The following is a 22,370-nucleotide window of genomic DNA, read 5'->3' as shown; positions in this document are numbered from 1 at the left end:
TTTAAGCTGTTCTTTTTTTCAGCAGGGTGGGATTGCAATATAGTCGATAATTGATTACTTTGCTTGCATAATCCTGATTCTTAAGAGATCTTCTCCTATTAAAGGTGATGATGGCTTTGAGTAAAGAAGGCGTGTCCATCACTTACATTATAAGATGATTCTTTGTGGTTCTGGAAGCGTTGTGCAGAAGGTTTACATACTGTCACTAAGTAACATATAGTGTGTTTCTGCCTCTCTCACTGTGGTCCTACCAGTCGATTCTCATGCAGACGTGTTGCGAATCACTCTGAACATTCAGAATTCAGGAGGAGAAGATGGCACAGATGTTTACCCCACCAGGACCAAAAAGTTTCCGTCAGTTCACCCGTGAATCTCTTAAGGCCATCGAGAGCCGGATCGCGGAGGAGAACGCCAAGAAGTCAAAGGAGAAACGGGAGAGATGTAAACATGATGGAAGTGGCACGACACCCAACAGTGGCCTGCTGGCTGGGAAAAAACTGCCATTTATATATGGAGACCCTCCCAGAAAGTTTCTGTCCACACCATTGGAAGATCTGGACCAGTTCTACAGCAACCAGACAGTGAGTGGTGAATTATACTTGTTTGACTAGGTTTTAAGAAGAGGTGGGGTTTGATTTATGACCCAACACCCTAGATCTCATATGATGTTTTAAACATGAACTGCTGAAAACACTGTTTTTCTTAATCTTCATCTTCTCTCTTCTTTAGACTTTTATAGTAGTGAACAAACAGAAGACAATCACCCGCTTCAATGCCTCTCCTGCCTTGTACATAATCAGTCCCTTTAACCCTCTTAGGAAAATATCAATTAAGATTTTGGTACATTCATATCCTTTTCAAATGCTGATTTGCTGTTCTGAATGGGTGTTATGCTTTTACATGAAATAATGCAATAATTGCAAGCAAAAAATCCATGAAGTTTTGTTTACAGCCTGTTTTGTTTTTTCCTTGACTGAGGCTTTCACATTGTTCAGCATGATTATTATGTTTACTATACTGGCCAACTGCGCTTTCATGACCTACGCACAAACTCCAGACTGGGCCAAGAATGTCGAGTGAGTTGCTCTCTCTTTTTTTCAAGTTAGAATATTTTTACATAGTAATTAAACCAAGCATACAGTTGCAATTTCTTAAATTACTCAGTGCAGTAACTTAAAGCATAATTTACTCACCCTCATGCCAGCCCAGGTGTGTGTAACTTTCTTCTGCAGAACACAAATGATGATTTTTAGAAGAATATTTTAGCTCTGTAGGTCCATACAATGCAAGTGAATGTGTGCCAAAATTAAAAAGCTCCAGAAAAGCACATGTAGCCATCATAAAAGTAATCCATTCGACTCCAGTGTCGAAATGCTAGGTGTGTGTAAGTAATAGATCAATATTTAAAATATTTATTTTTTACTAAAAATGTTTGCTTCCGGCCAGCTGAGGTATGCACGTTCACGAGGGTGGAGTTCAAATGATCATCTGATCCCTCAGCTGGTCTGAAATCAGTAGGGGATAAATATAGTTGAATGGATTACTTTTATGATGGCTATATGTGCTTTTGGAGATTCAAAATCCTGGTCACCATTCACTTGCATTGTATGGACCTACAGAGCTGAGATATTCTTTTAAAAATCTTTGTTTGTGTTCTGCTAAAGATAGAAAGTCATACACATCTGGGATGACATGAGGGTGAGTAAATGATGAGAGAATTGTCATTTTTGAGTGAACTATCCCTTTCATGCTTTTGGTTGCAGGTATACATTCACTGGGATATACACCTTTGAAGCGCTCATCAAGATTACGGCTCGGGGATTCTGTGTGGGTCAGTTTACGTTCCTCAGGGACCCGTGGAACTGGTTGGATTTTATTGTTATTGTAATGGCGTAAGTATGAATATAACAAGTTATTTACCCCAAATAAGCTGCCTGGGAGGCTACACTGCAATTGTTTACAAGGACAAGATGGACAATAATAATTTATTCTCATTGCTTAAAGGTGAAATATGTAATTTTGTTCTTCTACCCCAGTTTAAAATCAGCATGAAATCAGAAATGCCCCTTTTACTTTCTCAATGGAGCCTTTTCACGGACTATGATGTTGAATTTCTGCTTTCATTTTGCAGTCTTGTAAACTTTACTATACTTTTAATTTGTTAATTATTTTGTGTTAATCTATCAAATGAATCTTTGTATTTAATTACCTTGGCATTAATAATAATACAAAAATAGAAAGATGCAAAATTTAATGTCACTCCCTCAGCAGCTGTACTTGAAACCGCATCACAGCAGTGTTGACTAGTTTTATTATTTGATGTATTATGTATGTATTTTATATATATATATATATATATATATATATATATATATATATATATATATATATATATTAGTAATATCACACAAGCTATATGTGCGATACGGCCCTACATCAGCACTGCTGTGATTCGGCCGTAGGTAATTACAGCAGTGCTGATATAGGGCAATATAGCACGATTGCGAGTGTGATATTGCTTATATACAACAGTTCAATTAACAAGTAAATTTAAAAACAAAAAACCGAGTAAGGTCATAAAAATGCATTTGTGCATGGAAATACTTTCTTACATGACGAATCAGAATCTGCCGTTGCTGCTTCAAAACAAATGATGCGTCCAAACCTCCGTTAGTCAAAATGTTCACTTCAGAAATAGTATTACGGCTTGTGCTGTTTCTAACAAGTTATTGGATAAACAAGGATGGATTGATGGGTGTGTGTGTCTATGTGTTTTTGTGTGTGTGTGTGTGTGTGTGTGTGTGTGTGTGTTAGAGAGAGAGAGAGAGAGAGAGAGATGGGGCATGTATATCACCTGTTGCCACACCCAAGCAGAGATGCTGTCAGCTTTCTGATGGTCAGCTTTCTCAGTAGAAAAGTAGCGTCCAAGTGGGGGTATTTCTCCCTATTTCATGGTAGCCGCGCAAGAGTCAATCACTATAGAAACAGCGATGTCCTCCGCCATTTTTAAACAGTGTGTATCCAATGTGGAAACTCGGTAAGTACCTCGAGTTCTGTAATCAAACAGTCTGTTGTGTCTCTCAGCTGCGATGAGCCTTAATCCTGAAATTGTTCATTTAAAGCCGTTTAAAACAATGTCCTAGCTTAAGTAATGTAGTGGTAATACGAGCGATCATGGAGCGCTGTTCTATGTAAACAATAACTAACAGACTCACTTTATGTCACCAACTGGCTCATATTACACACAAAAAATCTTTTGCCACCACCTGCTGGCTAACATATGTAATTTCAAACATAAAGCCAGTAACTCCTAACACATAGATACTACACTTACACTTTAGTTTAGAACAGCATGAACACAAGCGGAGTGACACACACACAGTGAAGCGTCCGAATGCTGATGCTGTCAGAACATCAGTGCTCATGGAATATCTCTCGTCCAATCAGATTTGTGGACCTAACTGTTGTATATATGTATATAAAATAAAAAACTAGTCCACACTGCTGTGATGCGGTTTCAAGTACAGCTGCTGAGGGAGTGACATTAAATTTGGCATCTTTCTCTCTTCTGACTGCCATCATACATTTTTACAATTCATACAATTTTTTTTTCTTCTTTTGGAAAGTTGTTTAAATGTAATAAAGGATTCTTGTTTTTTTTTTTTTTTTTTTTGCTATTGGAGCAATTCACTGCTATAGAAGTTTACCCCGCCATAGTTTACTTCAGCGTTCCAAACTCGAAAATGTGAAAAGGGTCCATTCACATTTTAGCTCCTAAACCATATGGTCCACATTCATAACTCTGATATTTTTTTTAAACTAGACACTTGAAACTTTGTTACCCAAGAGTCATATTAATTCAAAAGTAGCATAGGAACAGAGTAAAACAAGGTCAAATTTACATGAAAGTGACTCACGATTTCTATGAAAAACAAGTTCAGAACATCCATTCACAGCACTTAGATTTAGCTTTTTATGGTCCCTAATATTTAATATCCAGTATGAAGCTACTGAACGGATTTATCACAGTTTACATGCTTATAGCTTTAAACTTTTTCACTGTATATAAAAGTTTAGAGTATTTGGTGCTAATTAAGTTTGTCCATCTTAATCAACTTCTAGATTGTCATATTTTGTCTGTTTAAAACCAAAGGGGATATTTGACTGTTTGCCAGGCCATAGTTTGACAGCAAACATATTGTAATGTAGCTTCAAGGCTTAGCTCCTACTCTGTTAAATACAAACTTCAAAAATACTTTACATTTTTCACAAAAAGCAGATATCATCTGGGATTTATCAATGGCGCCAACCATGCCAAACAGCTCCTATTGTAACTGTGCATTTGGTTCTACAGGTTTGTTACAGAGTTTATAAACGTAGGCAATGTATCAGCCCTACGCACATTCAGGGTACTCAGAGCTCTGAAAACTATTTCAGTAATTCCAGGTAAGCACAGATAACATTTAGGTTTCCAACGTTTGTGTGACCTTCCAACCCTAAGTGCCACCCCGCGCCTGTTGTCCATCCTGTGTCTTGAATGTCCTGCTGTGTATGATCTCCCTGCCTCCATGTTTCAGATATGTAACAGAGTTTGTGGATCTGGGTAATGTGTCCGCCCTGAGAGCGTTCAGAGTTTTGCGAGCCCTCAAAACTATATCCGTAATTCCAGGTAAGAGCTGGGAAAAGGTCTGACTCCACAGACAGACCACTGTATCATAGACCAAAGTTATGTTGACAAGCATGTCTAGTATTTTAATTTCTAACTGCTTAACAAGAGTCTTTTTCCATTTTTTATTCTTGTATACTTGCTTCTCGCATTAAAAATGAAAAGATTTGATTAGCTTGAAAAGTGGTTTATGCTTTGCTTGGGATTGTAGTTGTGTTTGAGCTAGGGTTGGGAATCCATAACATGATTTATTCAGAAACGGTTCCTTTTAATAAAAAAAAATCTGGAGCCGAATTATTTTTATAACGTTCTGATCAGTTTGCAGTTCTTGAACGTCTGCATTTTTCCACCATTGTTGATGGTATATCGTACTATAATACTCGTACATGCAACGCTATTGAATATAAAGTGCCACTGCAAAATAAATAATGCTTTATGTGAGTTGTGAGTAAGGCATATTAACTAAGGAGAGAGACTGGCCGCCATTAAAAACACACAGACATTAGCGTAGGGCTGGGAAATGTATCCCGTTCATCTCGGCGATTAATAGCTTTTGTTCAACGTGTTAAAAAAATAACGCAATTAATGCAGTATTCATTTTCTTTTTACTTCCTGAAACTTTATGCGATAGGAGATAGGCGTCCTGAGTTGTTCCTGGCAGGCTACTCAGCCTTACAGGCTCGGATTAGGGTGGGGGCAGTGTTAGGGCATCTGCTGCATGGGTTAGGACATCTGCTGCCTGCCAGGAACAAACCTAGGCACCATTGTGCAATGGGTTTCATACACGCGCTTACTTGACTGAACATCACACAGCTGCCGTATCTTTTTGCATCGCCCAAAAATGCACACTCACGTTAATCTCAGACAGTTTTAAAAGTGAATCCGCGAAAGAGACCCTGCATGTGTTACCGGCCTGCTTGACCCACTCAGAGCGGGATTCAAACCAGCGTCAGCTGTTATGGGAGGTGGGCGTGCTAACAAGGAGGGTAAAGGCTACAGCCTCTAGCGTCAGTCACTAGTGTGCCTCTTGAGGCAAGGGGAGTGAGGTTTACACACTGCACAGATATCACACGTAACAGCTGGCTCCCGTAACATGTTCGCGAAAGAGATTGAGAAAGACCTGGCAGTGAAGAGAATGAATGGCAGCCAGAGAAATTATTGTTTTGAGATTTTAAACTTCAGCAAATTAAAGTCAATATGTTTATATTTATCTCTATAATGTCTAATAATGCACTGGCAATCACTTTAATAAAAAAAGCAGGTGGGTCATGACATATTCTATTTTTCATAAATGTATTATCTTCCCTGAGGTCCACTTATAATGTCAGTAAAGTTGTTTTGCACCATAACAGTCATAATTTAATAATACTGTATACAATCATTTTCCACACTGTCTCTGGCCCTTTGTCTGAAACGCTCAGATTTAAGCTATCTGGCCCTTTAAGACTTCAATGTAAATGCCTAATGTTCTGATTGACTAACATCGTGCAGCACCTCAGCCATATCTGAAAAGCAATTGGAAGAAACACATTCACCGGAAATGCATCAAAATGATCAAAGATGTCTATATAGTGCATGTTTACGAAAGACCAACAAAGAAATACAGCACAGATGGGTGCAAAAACAGTACAGGATGCATTCAAAACAGCAAGACACAGTGCATTATAACATGACATCACGTCATTTAAAAGAGATACATGATAACGGTCAAAGCCGTTCATCTAGCGTAGAAAAACATTTAAATCCAGATGAAGGTGTCATATGAAGATGTCCTGCGTAAGTCCCCTTTGCTGTAGATGAATCTCCCATGACAGGCCAATCTCTCTCTTCTTCACCTGTCTAACTGACTCTGAGCACCAGTGGGTGGGGCCAAGGGTGCAATGACGAAAATAGGCGTTGATGTCTTGCTGAAGAGGCTGTCATATGCAGATGTATTTGGTCCTTGTAACGTCACATGGTCCACAAATTCCAAATGAGACGTTTCAACAGCCTGGTTTAAATAAATGCTATTTTTCTATTAAGGAGGAAACTGAAACTTACATTAAGTTTGTATAGTACAATTAACTCTTATATGTCAAAAGATCAAGGAAAGTTTGATTCCTCATGTCATGACCCCTTTAAGTCAGTGTAATGATGTACTGTATTGATTACTATGGAAGTAAAAGCATGACTAAAGTCTTATACAAAAACGCATATGGGTGTGTACTTCACCAGTGTACTTGTATGCTGTGTTTTGATTACTTTGACAGTAAAATAATGAATAAAGTCTCTGGTAAAAAGTATTGAAAGAATTGTTAATAGAATTTCCAAGGAACCAACATTGATAAATGCAACTGTTATCAGAACTAGAACCTAATGAGATGCATTCCTAGTTTGAGCTAATGTTGGTGCACTTGTTTCTCCTCTCTTTCCATGATATACATATGTGCTGTGACAGTCTTGCATGTCTACATGTAGTTGCTGTTCTGTTATAACCAGTAGAAGCAGTTATTTGCATGTGTAGCTCTAGCATCTTATCCCCACACATTCACAGTTTCTCTTAAAACAGTTAAATGCAATTTAAAGTGTAAATAATCAACAGTCACTTATTTTACTAAAACAAACAAATGCAAAAACAAAAGCTGTTTTATTATTTTGTAGTTAGACCCCCTTGAATGGTTTCATCTGTTGTTCACACAGGGCTGAAGACAATCGTTGGAGCTCTGATCCAGTCGGTGAAGAAGCTGTCCGATGTGATGATATTGACCCTGTTTTGCCTAAGCGTCTTTGCCTTGGTCGGACTTCAGCTTTTCATGGGAAGTTTAAAACATAAATGTGTGCTGGAGCCGCCCAACGCCACCCTGGATGACAACAAAGATCTGTTTCTTAACTGGACACCTGCCTGTATCAACAACTCAGACTACTGCAGGGATTATATTAATAATCCTGGTGAGTTCATGCTAGCATTTACATTTGTATTCTGAATAGAACAGAATAGAATAGAATAGAATAGAATAGAATAGAATGCTAGCTTTGGAAAATATTTTCAAGATCTGCTAGCTATGATTCAGAACCTTATAGAGCCGCACTTGAACATCAACATTTGAAGTTCCGTTCCACCAGGATTTTTACAAAAAACAAGCAAAAATCAGGCTAGGCTATCAAAAACCTTATTTGCTAGCATGCACCCAAGGACACACACACACACACACTCACACACACATGCACACACTCACACACACACACACACTCACTCACACACACACTCACACTAACACACACACTCACACACACACTCACTAACACACACACACTCACACACACACACACACACACACACACTCACACACACACACACACTCACACACACATGCACACACTCACACACACACTCACTACACACACACACACACACACACACACACACACACACACACACACACACACACACTCACACACACACACACACACACACACACATATGTTGTGTTTCCATGTTTTATGGGGACTTTCCATAGACATAATGGTTTTTATACTGTACAAACTTTATATTCTATCCCCTAAACCTAACCCTACCCCTAAACCTAACCCTCACAGAAAACTTTCTGCATTTTTACATTTTCAAAAAACATAATTTAGTATGATTTATAAGCTGTTTTCCTCATGGGGACCGACAAAATGTCCCCACAAGGTCAAAAATTTCGGGTTTTACTATCCTTATGGGGACATTTGGTCCCCACAAAGTGATAAATACACGCTCACACATACATGCACACACTCACACACACATACACACACACTCACTCACACACACACTCACACTAACACACACACTCACACACACTCACTAACACACACACACTCACACACACACACACACACACACACACTCACACACACACACTCACACTAACACACACACTCACACACACACTCACTAACACACACACGTTGTGTTTCCATGTTTTATGGGGACTTTCCATAGACATAATGGTTTTTATACTGTACAAACTTTATATTCTATCCCCTAAACCTAACCCAACCCCTAAACCTAACCCTCACAGAAAACTTTCTGCATTTTTACCTTTTCAAAAAACATAATTTAGTATGATTTATAAGCTGTTTTCCTCATGGGGACTGACAAAATGTCCCCACAAGGTCAAAAATTTCGGGTTTTACTATCCTTATGGGGACATTTGGTCCCCACAAAGTGATAAATACACGCTCACACACACACACACACACACACACACACACACACACACACACACACACACACACACACACACAAACAGTACATGGAGAGACACAATTTTAACTACACAACATAACCAATATTGACAACAAATGTTTTATGTTTTCAAGAATTTAATTTTTTTTGTCAATGCAAGTATTCTGATTTAAAAAAAAAAAAGTCTTCTTACCGCAAAAAAAAGAAAAGAAAAGAAAATGGTAATAAGACCAATAACCAGTTGCGAGTTATTGCAAATAATTGGGAGATTGGCTGAATTTACTTTAAAGGTGTAAAAAAAAAAAAAAAAAAAAAAACAATAACAAAAATTTACAATTCTGTTATCATTTACTCACCCTCATGCTCTCCAATACCATGTGACTTTCTTCCATGGAACACAAAAAGGATTTGTTAGGCTGAAATTGAACTGTCTAATATCTCCTGTGTTCCACAGAAGAAAGTCATAGGGGTTTGGAACAACATGAAAGTGAGTAATAATGACAGAATTTTCATTTTTAGGTGATCTATTCCTTTAATTCATTGAATTAATCCTGGTGGAATTGATCGTTTAATTCCTACGTTTTAGCTGAAGAGAGGTTTCAGCACAGCAGAAAGCTGAGAGTGGTGTGAGGGACATTTAGATCAGGGCCAAAGTAAAGCAAATGAAGAGTGACAGGTCCAATATAGTAACAAGGCTTGAATAGGAAATGTTGTGTGTGTAAGTGATACACGTATCTACCAGACAGCCAGCTGTCAGCACTCAGCATTATGGACGTTTACATTAGTGCCAGTCGTGAAAAACCTGTTTGAGAGAAAGTATAAGAGAGAGGAATTCCCGCTAACTCTTATGGGAATAGAATATGATATCCATTTTAAAGTAGCATAATGGGGGAAAGCACTCATGTAAGAGTGCGGTAATCTGGTGTGCTGCTGGCTGAGGACAATGCCTTTACAATTAACCACGTTTTGTTCTTTAAGGGATAGTTCTCCCCTAAAATGAAAATGATCTTATTATTTACTCATGTGGTTTCAAACCCATAGGCTGTAATGTTTGAAGAATCTTTGCGAAGCTCTTGCCATATAATAAGAGTTCATAGTGACCATGTCTATCAAGCTTCAAAAAGGACAAAACAGCAACAAAAACAACACAAAAAAACACTATAAAAGTTCAATTTTACTTGTTTGATATATTTCAATGTTTATTAAAGGGATAGTTCACCCAGAAATGAAAATTCTCTCACCATATTCTCACGTTCATGTCATCTAAGACGATTTTTAGAAGAATATCACATCTCTGTAGGATATCTTAATTTAAGAGTAAGGCGGAGTTGACCTCGTTGCTATGGATGATAGTCACATTATATTAGCACGCTGTTTTGTGGGAGTGGTGGTGGTGGCGTAGTGGGCTAAAGCACTGAACTGGTAAGCAGAAGGTTGTCGGTTTGAGCCCCACAGCCACCACCATTGTGTCCTTGAGCAAGGCAAATATGGGCCCAGATCAAGTCAACGTAAACATAATCCATCAAAATCTTGACAGCAGTCTCCTTGGCGATCATGATTTCAAGCTCATATACATGGTTATATTCCTATAGGTCAGGGCTGGACTGGTAATCTGGCATACTGGCCATTTTCCCGGTAAGCAGACGCACTTTGGGGGCGATCGGGGGCGGACTGGCCATCGGGAGAACCGAGCGTGCCGGTGGGTCGGCCGCGAAGTGTGCCGAATGGGCCGCGATAAGCTAAAATGAGCCGCTGCGTTATGCAGAACAGACGACAAAACGGTGCCGTGAAATGCAGAAAAGGACAGCGACTGCTATGTAAAATCCCGAGCCGATTTCTGTTCCTAGTCCAGGCCTGCTATAGGGCCATCTGTCTCTGCTCTGCACATGACAGATGTACAGTAAAAAAGGAGTTATATTTTGGTCTGTTCTTACCCAAAACCAACTGGATCGCTTCAGAAAACATGGATTAAACCACTGGAGTCGTATGGATTGCCTTTATGCCTTATCTCCTTTTTGGAGCTTCAAAGTTCTGGCTGCCATTCACTTGCTCTATATGGACCTACAGAGCTGAAATATTCTTCTAAAAATCTTAATTTGTGTTCATATCATGAATGACATGAGAGTGAGTAAATGGTGAGAGAATTTTCATTTTTTGGGTGAACTATCCCTTTAAGTCATACTAAAGCTGAAGCTATGGATAAAGCTATCGTAGGACTTCAGAAGATAAACATGTCCACCATTGGTAACACTTTACAATAAGGTTATATTCGTTAACATTAGCTAACTAAATTAGATTACATGCTAACACTTAACAATACTTTTATAGCACTTATTATTATTTTTTTTAAACAAAAATTGTATATGTTAATGTTACTCAGTGCATTATAAACTAACATGAACTAACTATGAACAGTTGTGTTTTTATAAAGCAACATTAATAAATGATGTATTAAAATATTGTTAATTGTTAGTTAATAACAGCTAATGCGTTAACCAATACATTTACATTTATGCATTTGGCAGATGCTTTTATCCAAAGTGACTTACAGTGCACTTATTACAGGGACAATCCCCCCGGAGCAACCTGGAGTTAAGTGCCTGCGCAAGGACACAATGGTGGTGGCTGTGGGGATCGAACCAGCGACCTTCTGATTACCAGTTCAGCGCTTTAGCCCACTACGCCACCACCACTCCATTTTACAACCTTATTGTAAAATGTTAACCCACCATTTGTGTTCCACGTCAAAAAATAACAGCATGCAGTTTTCGAACGACATTAGGCTGAGTAAATAATGACATTTTATGTGATGACAAGTTTCATTTTCATGTGAAATATTATTTTAAATATGCACTTATGTGACTGCTGTGCACATTCGCTTGGCATGCAGCGTCCTTCATCGTACGAGACTCACTCGCCATGTTATTTTACTACTGGAAATGCATGAGTCCTGTGAATCAAGTGCAAGAGACTGCTACATGACTGCAGTATTCTCTAATCAAATTTAAATTGAAATGTATAATATTTTAGAGCAATGCTTTGTTAATGGACCAAAATTTAAACCAGTTATCATACTACAACACAAACCACCTAATGCACTATAGCACATGAATTCTGTAATGGATATTTAAAGATTTTCTCTTCTTTTTCCTTTAGATAATCATTATATGATATCAGGAAAGAAGGCTCTGATCTGTGGGAAGAGCAGTGATGCGGGGTAAGCAACATCCTCCATGACAAACATGTGCAAACAGACCAGGATGCCACACTGGAACAATGTTTTCCTCCACAAAAACGGAGACCTTCAAAAACGTTACTATTAGACCTTACTATTACCGCATTTTTTTGGAAAACTGTGACAACAGAAGTTGAGCTGTTTTTTAAATAATACTACCGAGCTACGTTTTCCGACAAGAAGCGAATTGCTATATCACAGTTTTTGTCACATAGTATTGCGAGAAACGTGGTAATAATCAAACAAGTTTTCCTACAATGTTCTCTCTTGTATGTTGCGTTCAGAAGCCTGATTCATTTCAATGAATCAGTTAATTCTGACATTTCATGTAAATGAACGGGTTAAGCATAAATCCTTCAATTTTACTTGACAGTAGGCTTACTATAAATTATGAGTAACTTCAATACTGTTGGCAAGTTTGTGACATACTCTGTCCCATATTTGTGCATTTTAGGCATTGTCCAGAGGGATTTCTCTGCTTGAAAGCAGGTTCCAATCCCGATTATGGTTACACAAGCTTTGATAGCTTTGGCTGGGCCTTTCTCTCTTTATTCAGACTGATGACTCAGGATTATTGGGAGAATCTTTACCAACAGGTGTGTGTAGATTATTATACATTGACATTTTTATAGAAATTGTTCACCCAAGTGTGTTTGGCTCATTATTTACTCACACTTATGTTGCTGCAAACAGGAATGATTATTTTTGTTTTTAATAAACAAAAGGAGGTGTTTTTAAAAATGCCCAAGCTGTTCTTTTCCATATAATGAACACGGATGGGGACTGAGCTTAACGGTTCCAGTCCCCATCCACATGCATAGTATCCCGAGGTTACCAGAGCCAGCCAGATCCAACTCCGTTACTGCTTGGTGTCGCACTCCACTGCTACTTGTTGCTGAGTGATGGCGACATCCTACAGCCGGTGCTAGCCAGACATCACTTCAGTCTTTTATGACAGACTTCAGAGGATGAACTGATGCCAACTCCAGCTGTTAGACATGTGATACTTTATATGCCACTGCATGAACCTTGGATTTAGGATGAACCCCACCAAACCTCTCCGAAATAACCTGCTAGTTGAACTGCGATGCACCTCATTGATCTCTGCCTGCATCCCCTTTGTTTATTGATGGACTACACTCTTGAAATGGAATACATGGACTATCAATTAATTGCCAACAAAAGCTTTCATCAGCCAACTAACAAAGGACAATTGCATCTATGTGAACTTCTGCAGCTAATCCAGAATGGACTTCAAAGACTTTAGTTATTAACTTACAGGTATTTTTTGGTGATAGGAGAAACAAGTGCACACAAAACATTACAGTGAGTCACAGAATATAAAACAAGTTAAGAGTATAAATAGACATACAAATAATATGACATATAACAGAATGCCATATGCACATGTGCAAGTGGTGATGTATGTGCAAGGTAGGGGTATGTACAGTTATTTAATTAAGTATGTGAATTTACATATGTACGTGAGATATGTATTTACATTATTGCACTATGGGGAAGTCCTGAGGCAGTTTAATTGTTCATGAGGAAAATGGCCTGAGGGTAAAACTGTTCTTGTGCCTGGATGTCCTGGCTCTCAGTGCTCTGTAGCACCGGCCAGAAGGCAACAGTTCAGAGATAGATTGGGCAGGGTGTGTGGGGTCCAGAGTGATTCTACATGCATGTTTCCTCACTCTGGTGACATACAGGTCTTGGAGGATGGGCAGGGGGGCACCAATAATTCTCTCAGCAGTTCTGACTGTCCATTGTAGTTTCCTTCTGTCTAATTTGGTGGCTGAACCAAACCAGACAGTTATACAAGTACACAGGACAGACGAGTAGAACTGTGTCAGCAGCTCCTGTGGCAGGTTGAACTTCTTTAGCTGGTGAAAGAAGGACAAACTCTGCTGCGCCTTCTTCACAATAGAGTCTATGTGGATGTCCTATTTCAGGTCATGAGAATCCTGAATGACTCCAATGCTGCCAGAGTGCTGTGCAGGCTCAGCTTAAGGTTCAGCTTAAGGTTGTTGTGACTGCACCAGACAGCCAGCTGATCAACCTTCCATCTGTGTGCAAACTGGTCCCCATCGCGGATGAGGCCGATAACTGTGGTGTTGTTGTCTACAAACATCAGCAGCATTGGAGAGAGAACGCATCCCTGAGGAGCACCAGTGCTAATAGTAAGGGTCCCGGATGTGAGTTTCCCCAGTCTCACTAGCTGCTGCCTATCTGTCAGAAAGATGGTGATCCATCAACAGATTTGGTTGGGTATGGAGAGCTGGGTCAGTTTGGATGAGAGAAGATCAGGCATGATGGTATTGAAGGCTGAACTGAAGTCCACAAATAGGATCCTTGCATAAATACCAGGTCTGTCGAGGTGTTGCAGAATATAATGCAGTCCCATATTGACAGCATCATCCACAGACCTGTTTGCTCAGTGAGCAACCTGAAGGGGGTCCAACAGGACTCCAGTGATGTCCTTAAAGTAGGCCAAAACCAGTATCTCAAATTACTTCATGACCGCAGACGTGAGAGTGGCAGGTCTCATTAAGTCCTGTGATTTGGGGGGTTTTGGTGACCGTAATGATGGTGGAGCATTTGAAGCACTGCTCCAGTGATCTATTGAAGATCTGTGTGAAGATGAAGGCCAGTTGGTCAGCGCAGGGCCTGAAGCTTTCCTAGTATTTTGTTTCTGAAAGACCCAGCAAACATCATCCTCACAGATCATAAATGCAGATTGAGTAGCAGGAGGGGGTTCCAGGAGGTGTTGGTGTGTGTGTGAAGTGAAGTTCAGAGAGGGGTGTGAGACTTGGCTTTTCAAACCTGCAATAAAACACATTCAGTTCACCAGCCATTAGTTGACTCTCTACAGAACTGGGGGGTCTTTTACTTGGTGATGCTTCTCAGGCCTTTCCAAACAGATGCAGGGTCTTTGGCTGAAAACTGGATATAAAGCTTTTAATAGTAGCTCCTTTTAGCCAATCTGATTTCCTTAGTCAGTGTGTTCATGGCCTGGTTGTACAATATTTTATCCCAACTTCTGTAAGCATCCTCTTTGGCATGACGAAGCTGTCTGAGTTTTCCTGTAAACCATGGTTTATCATTATTGAATGATATAAATGTCCTAGTGGGGATGCATATATCCTCACAGAAACTGATATATGATGTCACAGTATCTGTGAGCTTGTCCAGGTCTGCGTCGGCAGCTTCAAAAACACTCCAATCAGTGCAGTCAAAGCAGGCTTGCAGTTCCAGCTCTGCTTCATTGGTCCCTCTCTTTACAGTCCTTAGTACAGGCTTAGCTGATTTTAGTTTCTGCTTGTAGGTCGGGACAAGATGAATCAGACAGTGATCAGAGAGTCGTAAAGCTGCATGTACAGAGTGATATGCATCCTTTATTGTTGTGTAGCAGTGGTCCAGTATATTTCTGTCTCTGTTAGGACATGTGATGTGTTGATTGTATTTTGCAGTTCACGGGTGAGGTTAGCTTTCTTAAAATCTCCCAGAATAATATTAAGTGAGTCCGGGCGTTGTTGCTCCATGTCTGTGATGTGATCAGCCAGCTGCTGCAACGCTGCATTCACGTATGTTTGTGGCAGGATATAAACACTCACCAGAACAAACAAAGAAAACTCCCGCGGTGAGTAGAAAGGCTTACAGTTGATGAAGAGCGCTTCTATATTAGGTCAGCACATCTTCAATGCTGTTACAGCTGTACACCAACTTTCGTTGATGTAAAAGCATGTTCCACCGCCTCTGGAATTGCACTGCACACACACACATGACTTGCATTGCACACACAACTTAATATTGGCATTATATTCATACTGTTTAGCCAGAGGGGAACTGGCCCCCACAGTGAGCCTGGTTTCTCCCAAAGTTATTTTACCAATTTACCAACATCTTATGAGATTTGCGTTCCTTGCCACATTTGCCTACGGCTTGCTCACTGGAGTTCTAAATACCATTATTATTTAACTATTTAATTATATATTTTTGCACACAATTTACAATTATGCAATGATGAGTCTAAGTGTCAGATTGGGTTTTTGTCTGACGGGACCGTGACATCATTGCCCCATGTTCGGTCTTGTGTTTCGTGTCTTGTCATTGTGTTGAGCACACATGTCCGGGTGTCAGTTTCCGCTGTGTGCTCTTCGATGATGTCACGTGACAACATCATCCAATGTCTTGTGTTTTGTGTACGTTCTTTGTGTGAGCGCAAGGGTCCGGTTGTGATTTACTGGCCTGGTGTGCTCTTTGGTCGGTCTTGTTTCATGTCCGGAGCATGGTGTCTGGATCCTGACTTCCTGTATGGTTGGGTGTCGGTCTGTGTCGGGATCTGTACACTCATGCTCTATGTTCTGTTTGTTTTGTTCCAATTGTGTTGACATTTTCTCCCTCAGGTGCTGCTGGCATGCAGAATCAACGTTTCCATAAGAACCCTGACAGTTTCCATTGGAACGCTGATCATGCCAACTCTCAACTAGCGAGCAGCACCTGTCCCTTGGTTTTTCCTGCCTATTTTAATCCCGTCGTATGTCATGTTCAGCCCTGGATTGTTGAATGTAGTTTAGGGAATTCATTTTGTAGTGTTTAGTGTTAATGCGTGTTAGTGTGCAGAAGCAACTAACCTTTCTCTCTCTGCCTAGTTGGTCCTGTCTTGTGTATCTGTTTGGTTGCCTGTCTCTGCCCGCGTGTAGGGAGTGTGGTTACCTTCCAGTTTGCTGTACGCTTATTCTCTATGCTCACAAATCTTCCTCCAAAGATTCCTAATTTCTGCATGCGTGTTGGGAGTGTGGTGCATGTGTTCTCAGCACGCACAGGTCTTCAGCGGATGATCTCCTCACAGATCTGCCTAAGTTATTATTTATTGCAAATAAATCCTTTGATCTGTTCCTCTGCTCTTGGGTCTCTGTCTCGCTCTCACCCTGTGACACCAAGACTTTATATATATTACAGTTTAGTTTTCAGTTAAAGCATGATTTTCTGTAAAGCTGCTTTGAAATGATGTGTGTAGTGAAAAGCGCTATACAAATAAAAACTATTGATTTGACTTGATAGTACATTTACATTTATGCATTTGGCAGACGCTTTTATCCAATGCGACTTACAGTGCACTTATTACAGGGACAATCTCTCCGAAGCAACCTGGAGTTAAGTGCATTGCTCACGGACACAATGGTGGTGGCTGTAGGGCTCGAACCAGTGACCTTCTGATTAACAGATATGTGCTATAGCCCACTACACCACCACCACTCCATAGTATTGTGTTTTGCTGTAGAAGTCAAATAACATGAGGTCAGAAGAACATGAGGTTGAGTAAATAATGACAAAATGTTAATTTGTGGGTGAACTGTTCCTTTAAGAGACAATGTTCTTTCATCAAACACTTTTACAGACTAAATAAATAATTATGAGCTGTTCCTACAGACTCTTCGGGCAGCGGGAAAGACCTACATGATTTTCTTCGTACTGGTCATCTTCCTGGGATCTTTCTACCTGGTGAACCTAATCCTGGCGGTGGTTGCCATGGCATATGACGAACAGAACCAAGCCACTATCGAGGAGGCTTTGAAGAAAGAGGAGGAGTTTAACAACATGATTGAGCAGATCATGAGACAAGAAGAGGAAGAGCAGGTCTGTTTTCATTGGAAATGTATACACACATTATTTGAATAATACTACTGTTCTGTTAACAACACAACATTATTTGGAATTATTAAAATGTGTAGAATGTAGCACATGTACTCATGCATGATTACAAAGGTATTTAACTGTGCTTCGCTTCAAATGATCCTTAATGTCATTTGACTTCTCAAGTCATTTGCACATAACCTGCCCCCACAAAACTCAAAAGATTTCCGTTGAACTGAAATTTACATTTACATTTATGCATTTGGCAGACGCTTTTATCCAAAGTGACTTACAGTGCACTTATTACAGGGACAATCCCCCCGGAGCAACCTGGAGTTAAGTGCCTTGCTCAAGGACACAATGGTGGTGGCCGTGGGGTTCGAACAACCGACCTACTGATTAACAGCCCTGTGCTTTAGCCACTACGCCACCACTGAAATGCCTTTCAATATGAAGATATCCCCACTTCTTTGGAGTGTTTGTTAGTTAAATATATGAGCTAATTTGAGCACAAATTTGACACATTTTTAATCTGTTTTAATTGAATTTTGCATACAGAATTTCCGCTCAACATTTGCACAGAAAATGTGTAAAAAGTTTGCAGATTCTGACTCGGCCAGCTCATAGGCCTCCACATGTTTTGACATTTTGTCACATAGATAAAGGTTTTAGATCTGATTTGAATATAGAAACTTTACTTGAAATTGTGAAAAAACTTGATTTTGTGATTGGGACAACAATTGGAATGCAAATGGACTTATTTGACCTTTTGCTAAGCTCCGCCCCCCTTAGCTACAAGCTTTGCAGAACTTCCCATCGGATTGAATGGGAGATTGCCGTGAACGGTGCGGTTTTTGGCTAAATATTCTCTCAAACAGAATTGACAGTATTCTTAAGTGGGCTGGAATGAAGTGTGACATTGTAAAGCTTATTAATCTGATGTTGTTTAATTTTCATTGAAAACTGTGTGGATCAGAATCGAGGCAAATCATCATCACAGTCACATAAAAAGAGAAAAGCGTCAATCGATAGTGATTACACACCTGCTATTATTAGTGTAAGTGAACAGAACTGCTCATAACGTCTCATAAAACATTCACTATGATGCTGTGAACTCCTTATTTACTATTTTCTTTGCAAAGACATGAATCAATACGTGAATTATTATTATGGTAACTTATTAGCTTTACGTAATTAGCAAATGTAGGTGTCCTCGCTGATGTAATACATGTCCATTTGGGAATGATGTGGGATTGGCCTTAGTGAAGGGTCAATTGCATTACGTTCACCCAAAAAAAAGTGTTAATGGGTAATAATAAAGAGTTTCTTGTTAGGCTGGAGATGTTAGCCTCTTGAGATGTTAGGCAGAATATTAGCCTCAGTCACCATTCACTGTCATTGCATATTTTTTCCATGCAATGAAAGTGAATGAAGCTAACATTCTGCCTAATATCTACTTTTGTGTTCCAAGGAAGACTGTAGGTTATACAGGTTTGGAACATCATGAGGGTGAGTATATGATGACAGATTTAAATTTTGGTGGGGAACTTTCCCTTTAAGTGGTGTGTTGCCTGTGTAACAGTATTGTGTCTGTTATGTGATTGATTGATTGATTTATTGATTGATTGATTGACAGGCCGCAGCGTCAAAGTGTGATGAGCTCAGTGGAGGTATGACGGACAGCTCTTCTGACACTTCCAAACTCAGCTCCAAAAGTGCCAAAGAAAGACGCAACCACAGAAAGAAGAGACAGCGTCAGGGAGAAGGCGAGAAAGATGAAAATTCAAGTGTTAGAAAGAACAGTTTCCGAAACAACCTGAACTCCTATAAGAGGACTTGCACATCTCCACACCAGGTCAGAAATACCTTGTGTGCTGTGTGATATTGACATTTAATGCTTGTCATAGTAGTAAAGGAGTCTTATTTACTTGTTCACAATTTTCAAAGACATTTTTCTGTTTATAGACAAGAAAAGTAAAGTAAATCCACATTGTTGGTTTTGGTCTGACAAAGACTTGCATGAAAGTTTAAAATAAGTTTAAAAGCTTGACGTTTAAAGGTTATACAGGTATTTGAAGATTTGAAGGTTGCTTTGTGGTTGCAATGCAGTTGTTGGTAAGCCATTGCATTACATGCATGGGTGTATGGGTGAATGGATGGACGGGTGAACTTCATCTGCTCAGCTTCTTCACTTTTATTTGAACATCCTTATAATCATAATTCCCAGTGCTTTTTCTTGTTTATAGCAATTCTGTAGATTTGTTTTCATTCCTTTTTTTGGAAATGCTTTTATTAAATTTTTTGTTTTAGTTCATAATCATCCTCTCTCTGTTATCTCCTCATTGTTATACTGCAATTTATCATATTCATTCAAACCATCAACATCTTTTTCTTCTTCATCACTTTCATGGCCTCTGCCACTTACGTTCTGTCCAGCCATCTCTATTCAACTCCAAGCTTTACCGGCAAAGCTTTCATCAGTTTATCATGTCTTAAATTTTTGTCCCTGTTTACACTTGGTATTCAAATCTATTTTGGGTGATATGCTCACAAGTGCTCAGCTGAGACAGATCACTGTTAACAGATCTGATAATCCAAACTAGATGTTAATAACAGGTGTAAACAGGGTCTTTGTACATGTGTGTGAAAAGCTGAGCTTGAGGCCTATTTTTCTCTCCAGTCTCCCCTGAGCTTCCAGGGTTCTCTCCTTACCCCCCGTCGGGACAGCAAAACTAGCATCTTCAGCTTCCGCGGCCGTGTGCATTCCGAAAACAACTATGCTGATGACGAGCAAAGCTTGTGTGAGGAGACAGGCAGTCGGAAAGACTCCCTGTTTGTACCTTGTCGTACCGAACGTCTCTACAGCAACGTTAGCAGAGGCAGCCTGACGCCACGCTTACTGCTGCCCTCTAACGGAAAAGCGTGCTACGTGGTTGACAGCACTGGCCTGGTGATGGTGACGGGCGGAGTTTCTACACCCAACTCGCCCTCAGGAGTATTAACGCCGCAGGTGTCCAGAAAAAAAACCATGTTTGCCGATTCTTGTGTAAGGGAATTCACTTTGGTGCCCAAAACTTTGCTTGCCCTGTGACGTACCATTTGTCCTGTCATTGTGGTTTTGATGTGAAGCTTGTGATGCTTGCGTTTTGAGTTGGTTGACTTTATTTCGCAGTTTTATAAAAATGTTCTGCTGGAAAATCTACCTTAAGCTGGAAATATTTTTGATGTTGGACCAGTTAATTACCAAATTGCTTATTACCTGGTCCAGGCTGGTTATTAGCAGATTAAAGATGGTTATATGCTGATTCAAGCTTTTTATTAGTTCATCCATGCTGGTATTTAGCATATTCAAGCTAGTAATTAGCTGACCAACTTTGGTTATTAGCCATTTCAAGCTGGCTATTAGCTCATTCAAGATAGTAGTTAACTAACTACTTGTTTATTAGCTATAATATAAGTTGTTTATTAGCTTATTCACACTGGTTATTAGCTTATTAGCATATTTGAGCTGGTTATGAACTGACCTAAATTGGTTGTTAGCTTATTTAAGGTGGTTATTAGCTGACCTAAGATGGTTATTTGCTAATTTGAGCTGGTTATTAGCTTATTCAGGCTGATTATTAGCTGACTCAAGATGGTTAAAACTGACCTAAGTTGGTTATTATCTTATTTAAACTGGTTATTGGCTGATTTAAGATAGTTGTTAGCTTATTGAACATGGTTATTATCTTATCCTAGATAGTTATTCGTTGATCCAAACTTGTTTTTTTTTAGCATATTCAAGTTGGTAATTAGCTGACCAGCTTTGGTTATTGGCCATTTCGAGCTGTTTATTAGCTAAACCAAGCTGGTTATTAACTGGCCTAAATTGGATATTAAGATCTTCCAGCTGGTTATTATCTAATTCAAGCTGATTACTAGCTAACACAAGATGACCTAAGCTGGTTATTAACTTATTAAAGCTGTTAATTAGCTTATTCAATCTGATTATTAGCTGACCCATGATGGCTATTAGCTGACCTAAGTTGGTTATTAGCTTATTTAAGATGGTTATTAACTGATTCAAGCTGGATATTAGCTGACCTAATTTGGTTATTAGCTTATAAACTGGTTATTAACTGATTCAAGCTGGATATTAGCTGACCTAATTTGGTTATTAGCTTATAAACTGGTTATTAACTGATTCAAGCTGGATATTAGCTGACCTAATTTGGTTATTAGCTTATACACTGGTTATTAACTGATTCAAGCTGGATATTAGCTGATCTAATTTGGTTATTAGCTTATAAACTGGTTATTAACTGATTCAAGCTGGATATTAGCTGACCTAATTTGGTTATTAGCTTATACACTGGTTATTAACTGATTCAAGCTGGATATTAGCTGACCTAATTTGGTTATTAGCTTATAAACTGGTTATTAACTGATTCAAGCTGGATATTAGCTGACCTAATTTGGTTATTAGCTTATAAACTGGTTATTAACTGATTCAAGCTGGATATTAGCTGACCTAATTTGGTTATTAGCTTATACACTGGTTATTAACTGATTCAAGCTGGATATTAGCTGATCTAATTTGGTTATTAGCTTATAAACTGGTTATTAACTGATTCAATCTGGTT

General features: G+C 39.3%; 1 protein-coding gene across 1 annotated transcript in view; it reads left to right on the top strand.

Annotated features, from left to right (window-relative positions):
* Positions 1-314: 314 nt before the first annotated feature.
* The window catches only part of scn1laa (sodium channel, voltage-gated, type I-like, alpha), a 54,881-nt gene continuing 32,825 nt past the window's right edge, over positions 315-22,370 (top strand). The window contains 11 exon segments of the mRNA XM_052149128.1: positions 315-581; positions 730-848; positions 999-1,076; positions 1,764-1,892; positions 4,578-4,669; positions 7,346-7,594; positions 12,033-12,093; positions 12,566-12,707; positions 17,545-17,751; positions 19,385-19,603; positions 20,429-20,758. Coding sequence (XP_052005088.1) covers positions 315-581; positions 730-848; positions 999-1,076; positions 1,764-1,892; positions 4,578-4,669; positions 7,346-7,594; positions 12,033-12,093; positions 12,566-12,707; positions 17,545-17,751; positions 19,385-19,603; positions 20,429-20,758 — 1,893 coding nt within the window.

This window comes from Xyrauchen texanus, chromosome 18 (assembly GCF_025860055.1).
Source record: "Xyrauchen texanus isolate HMW12.3.18 chromosome 18, RBS_HiC_50CHRs, whole genome shotgun sequence".
Taxonomy (NCBI): Eukaryota; Metazoa; Chordata; class Actinopteri; order Cypriniformes; family Catostomidae; genus Xyrauchen; species Xyrauchen texanus.
This window is presented reverse-complemented; position numbering and strand designations above follow the sequence as displayed.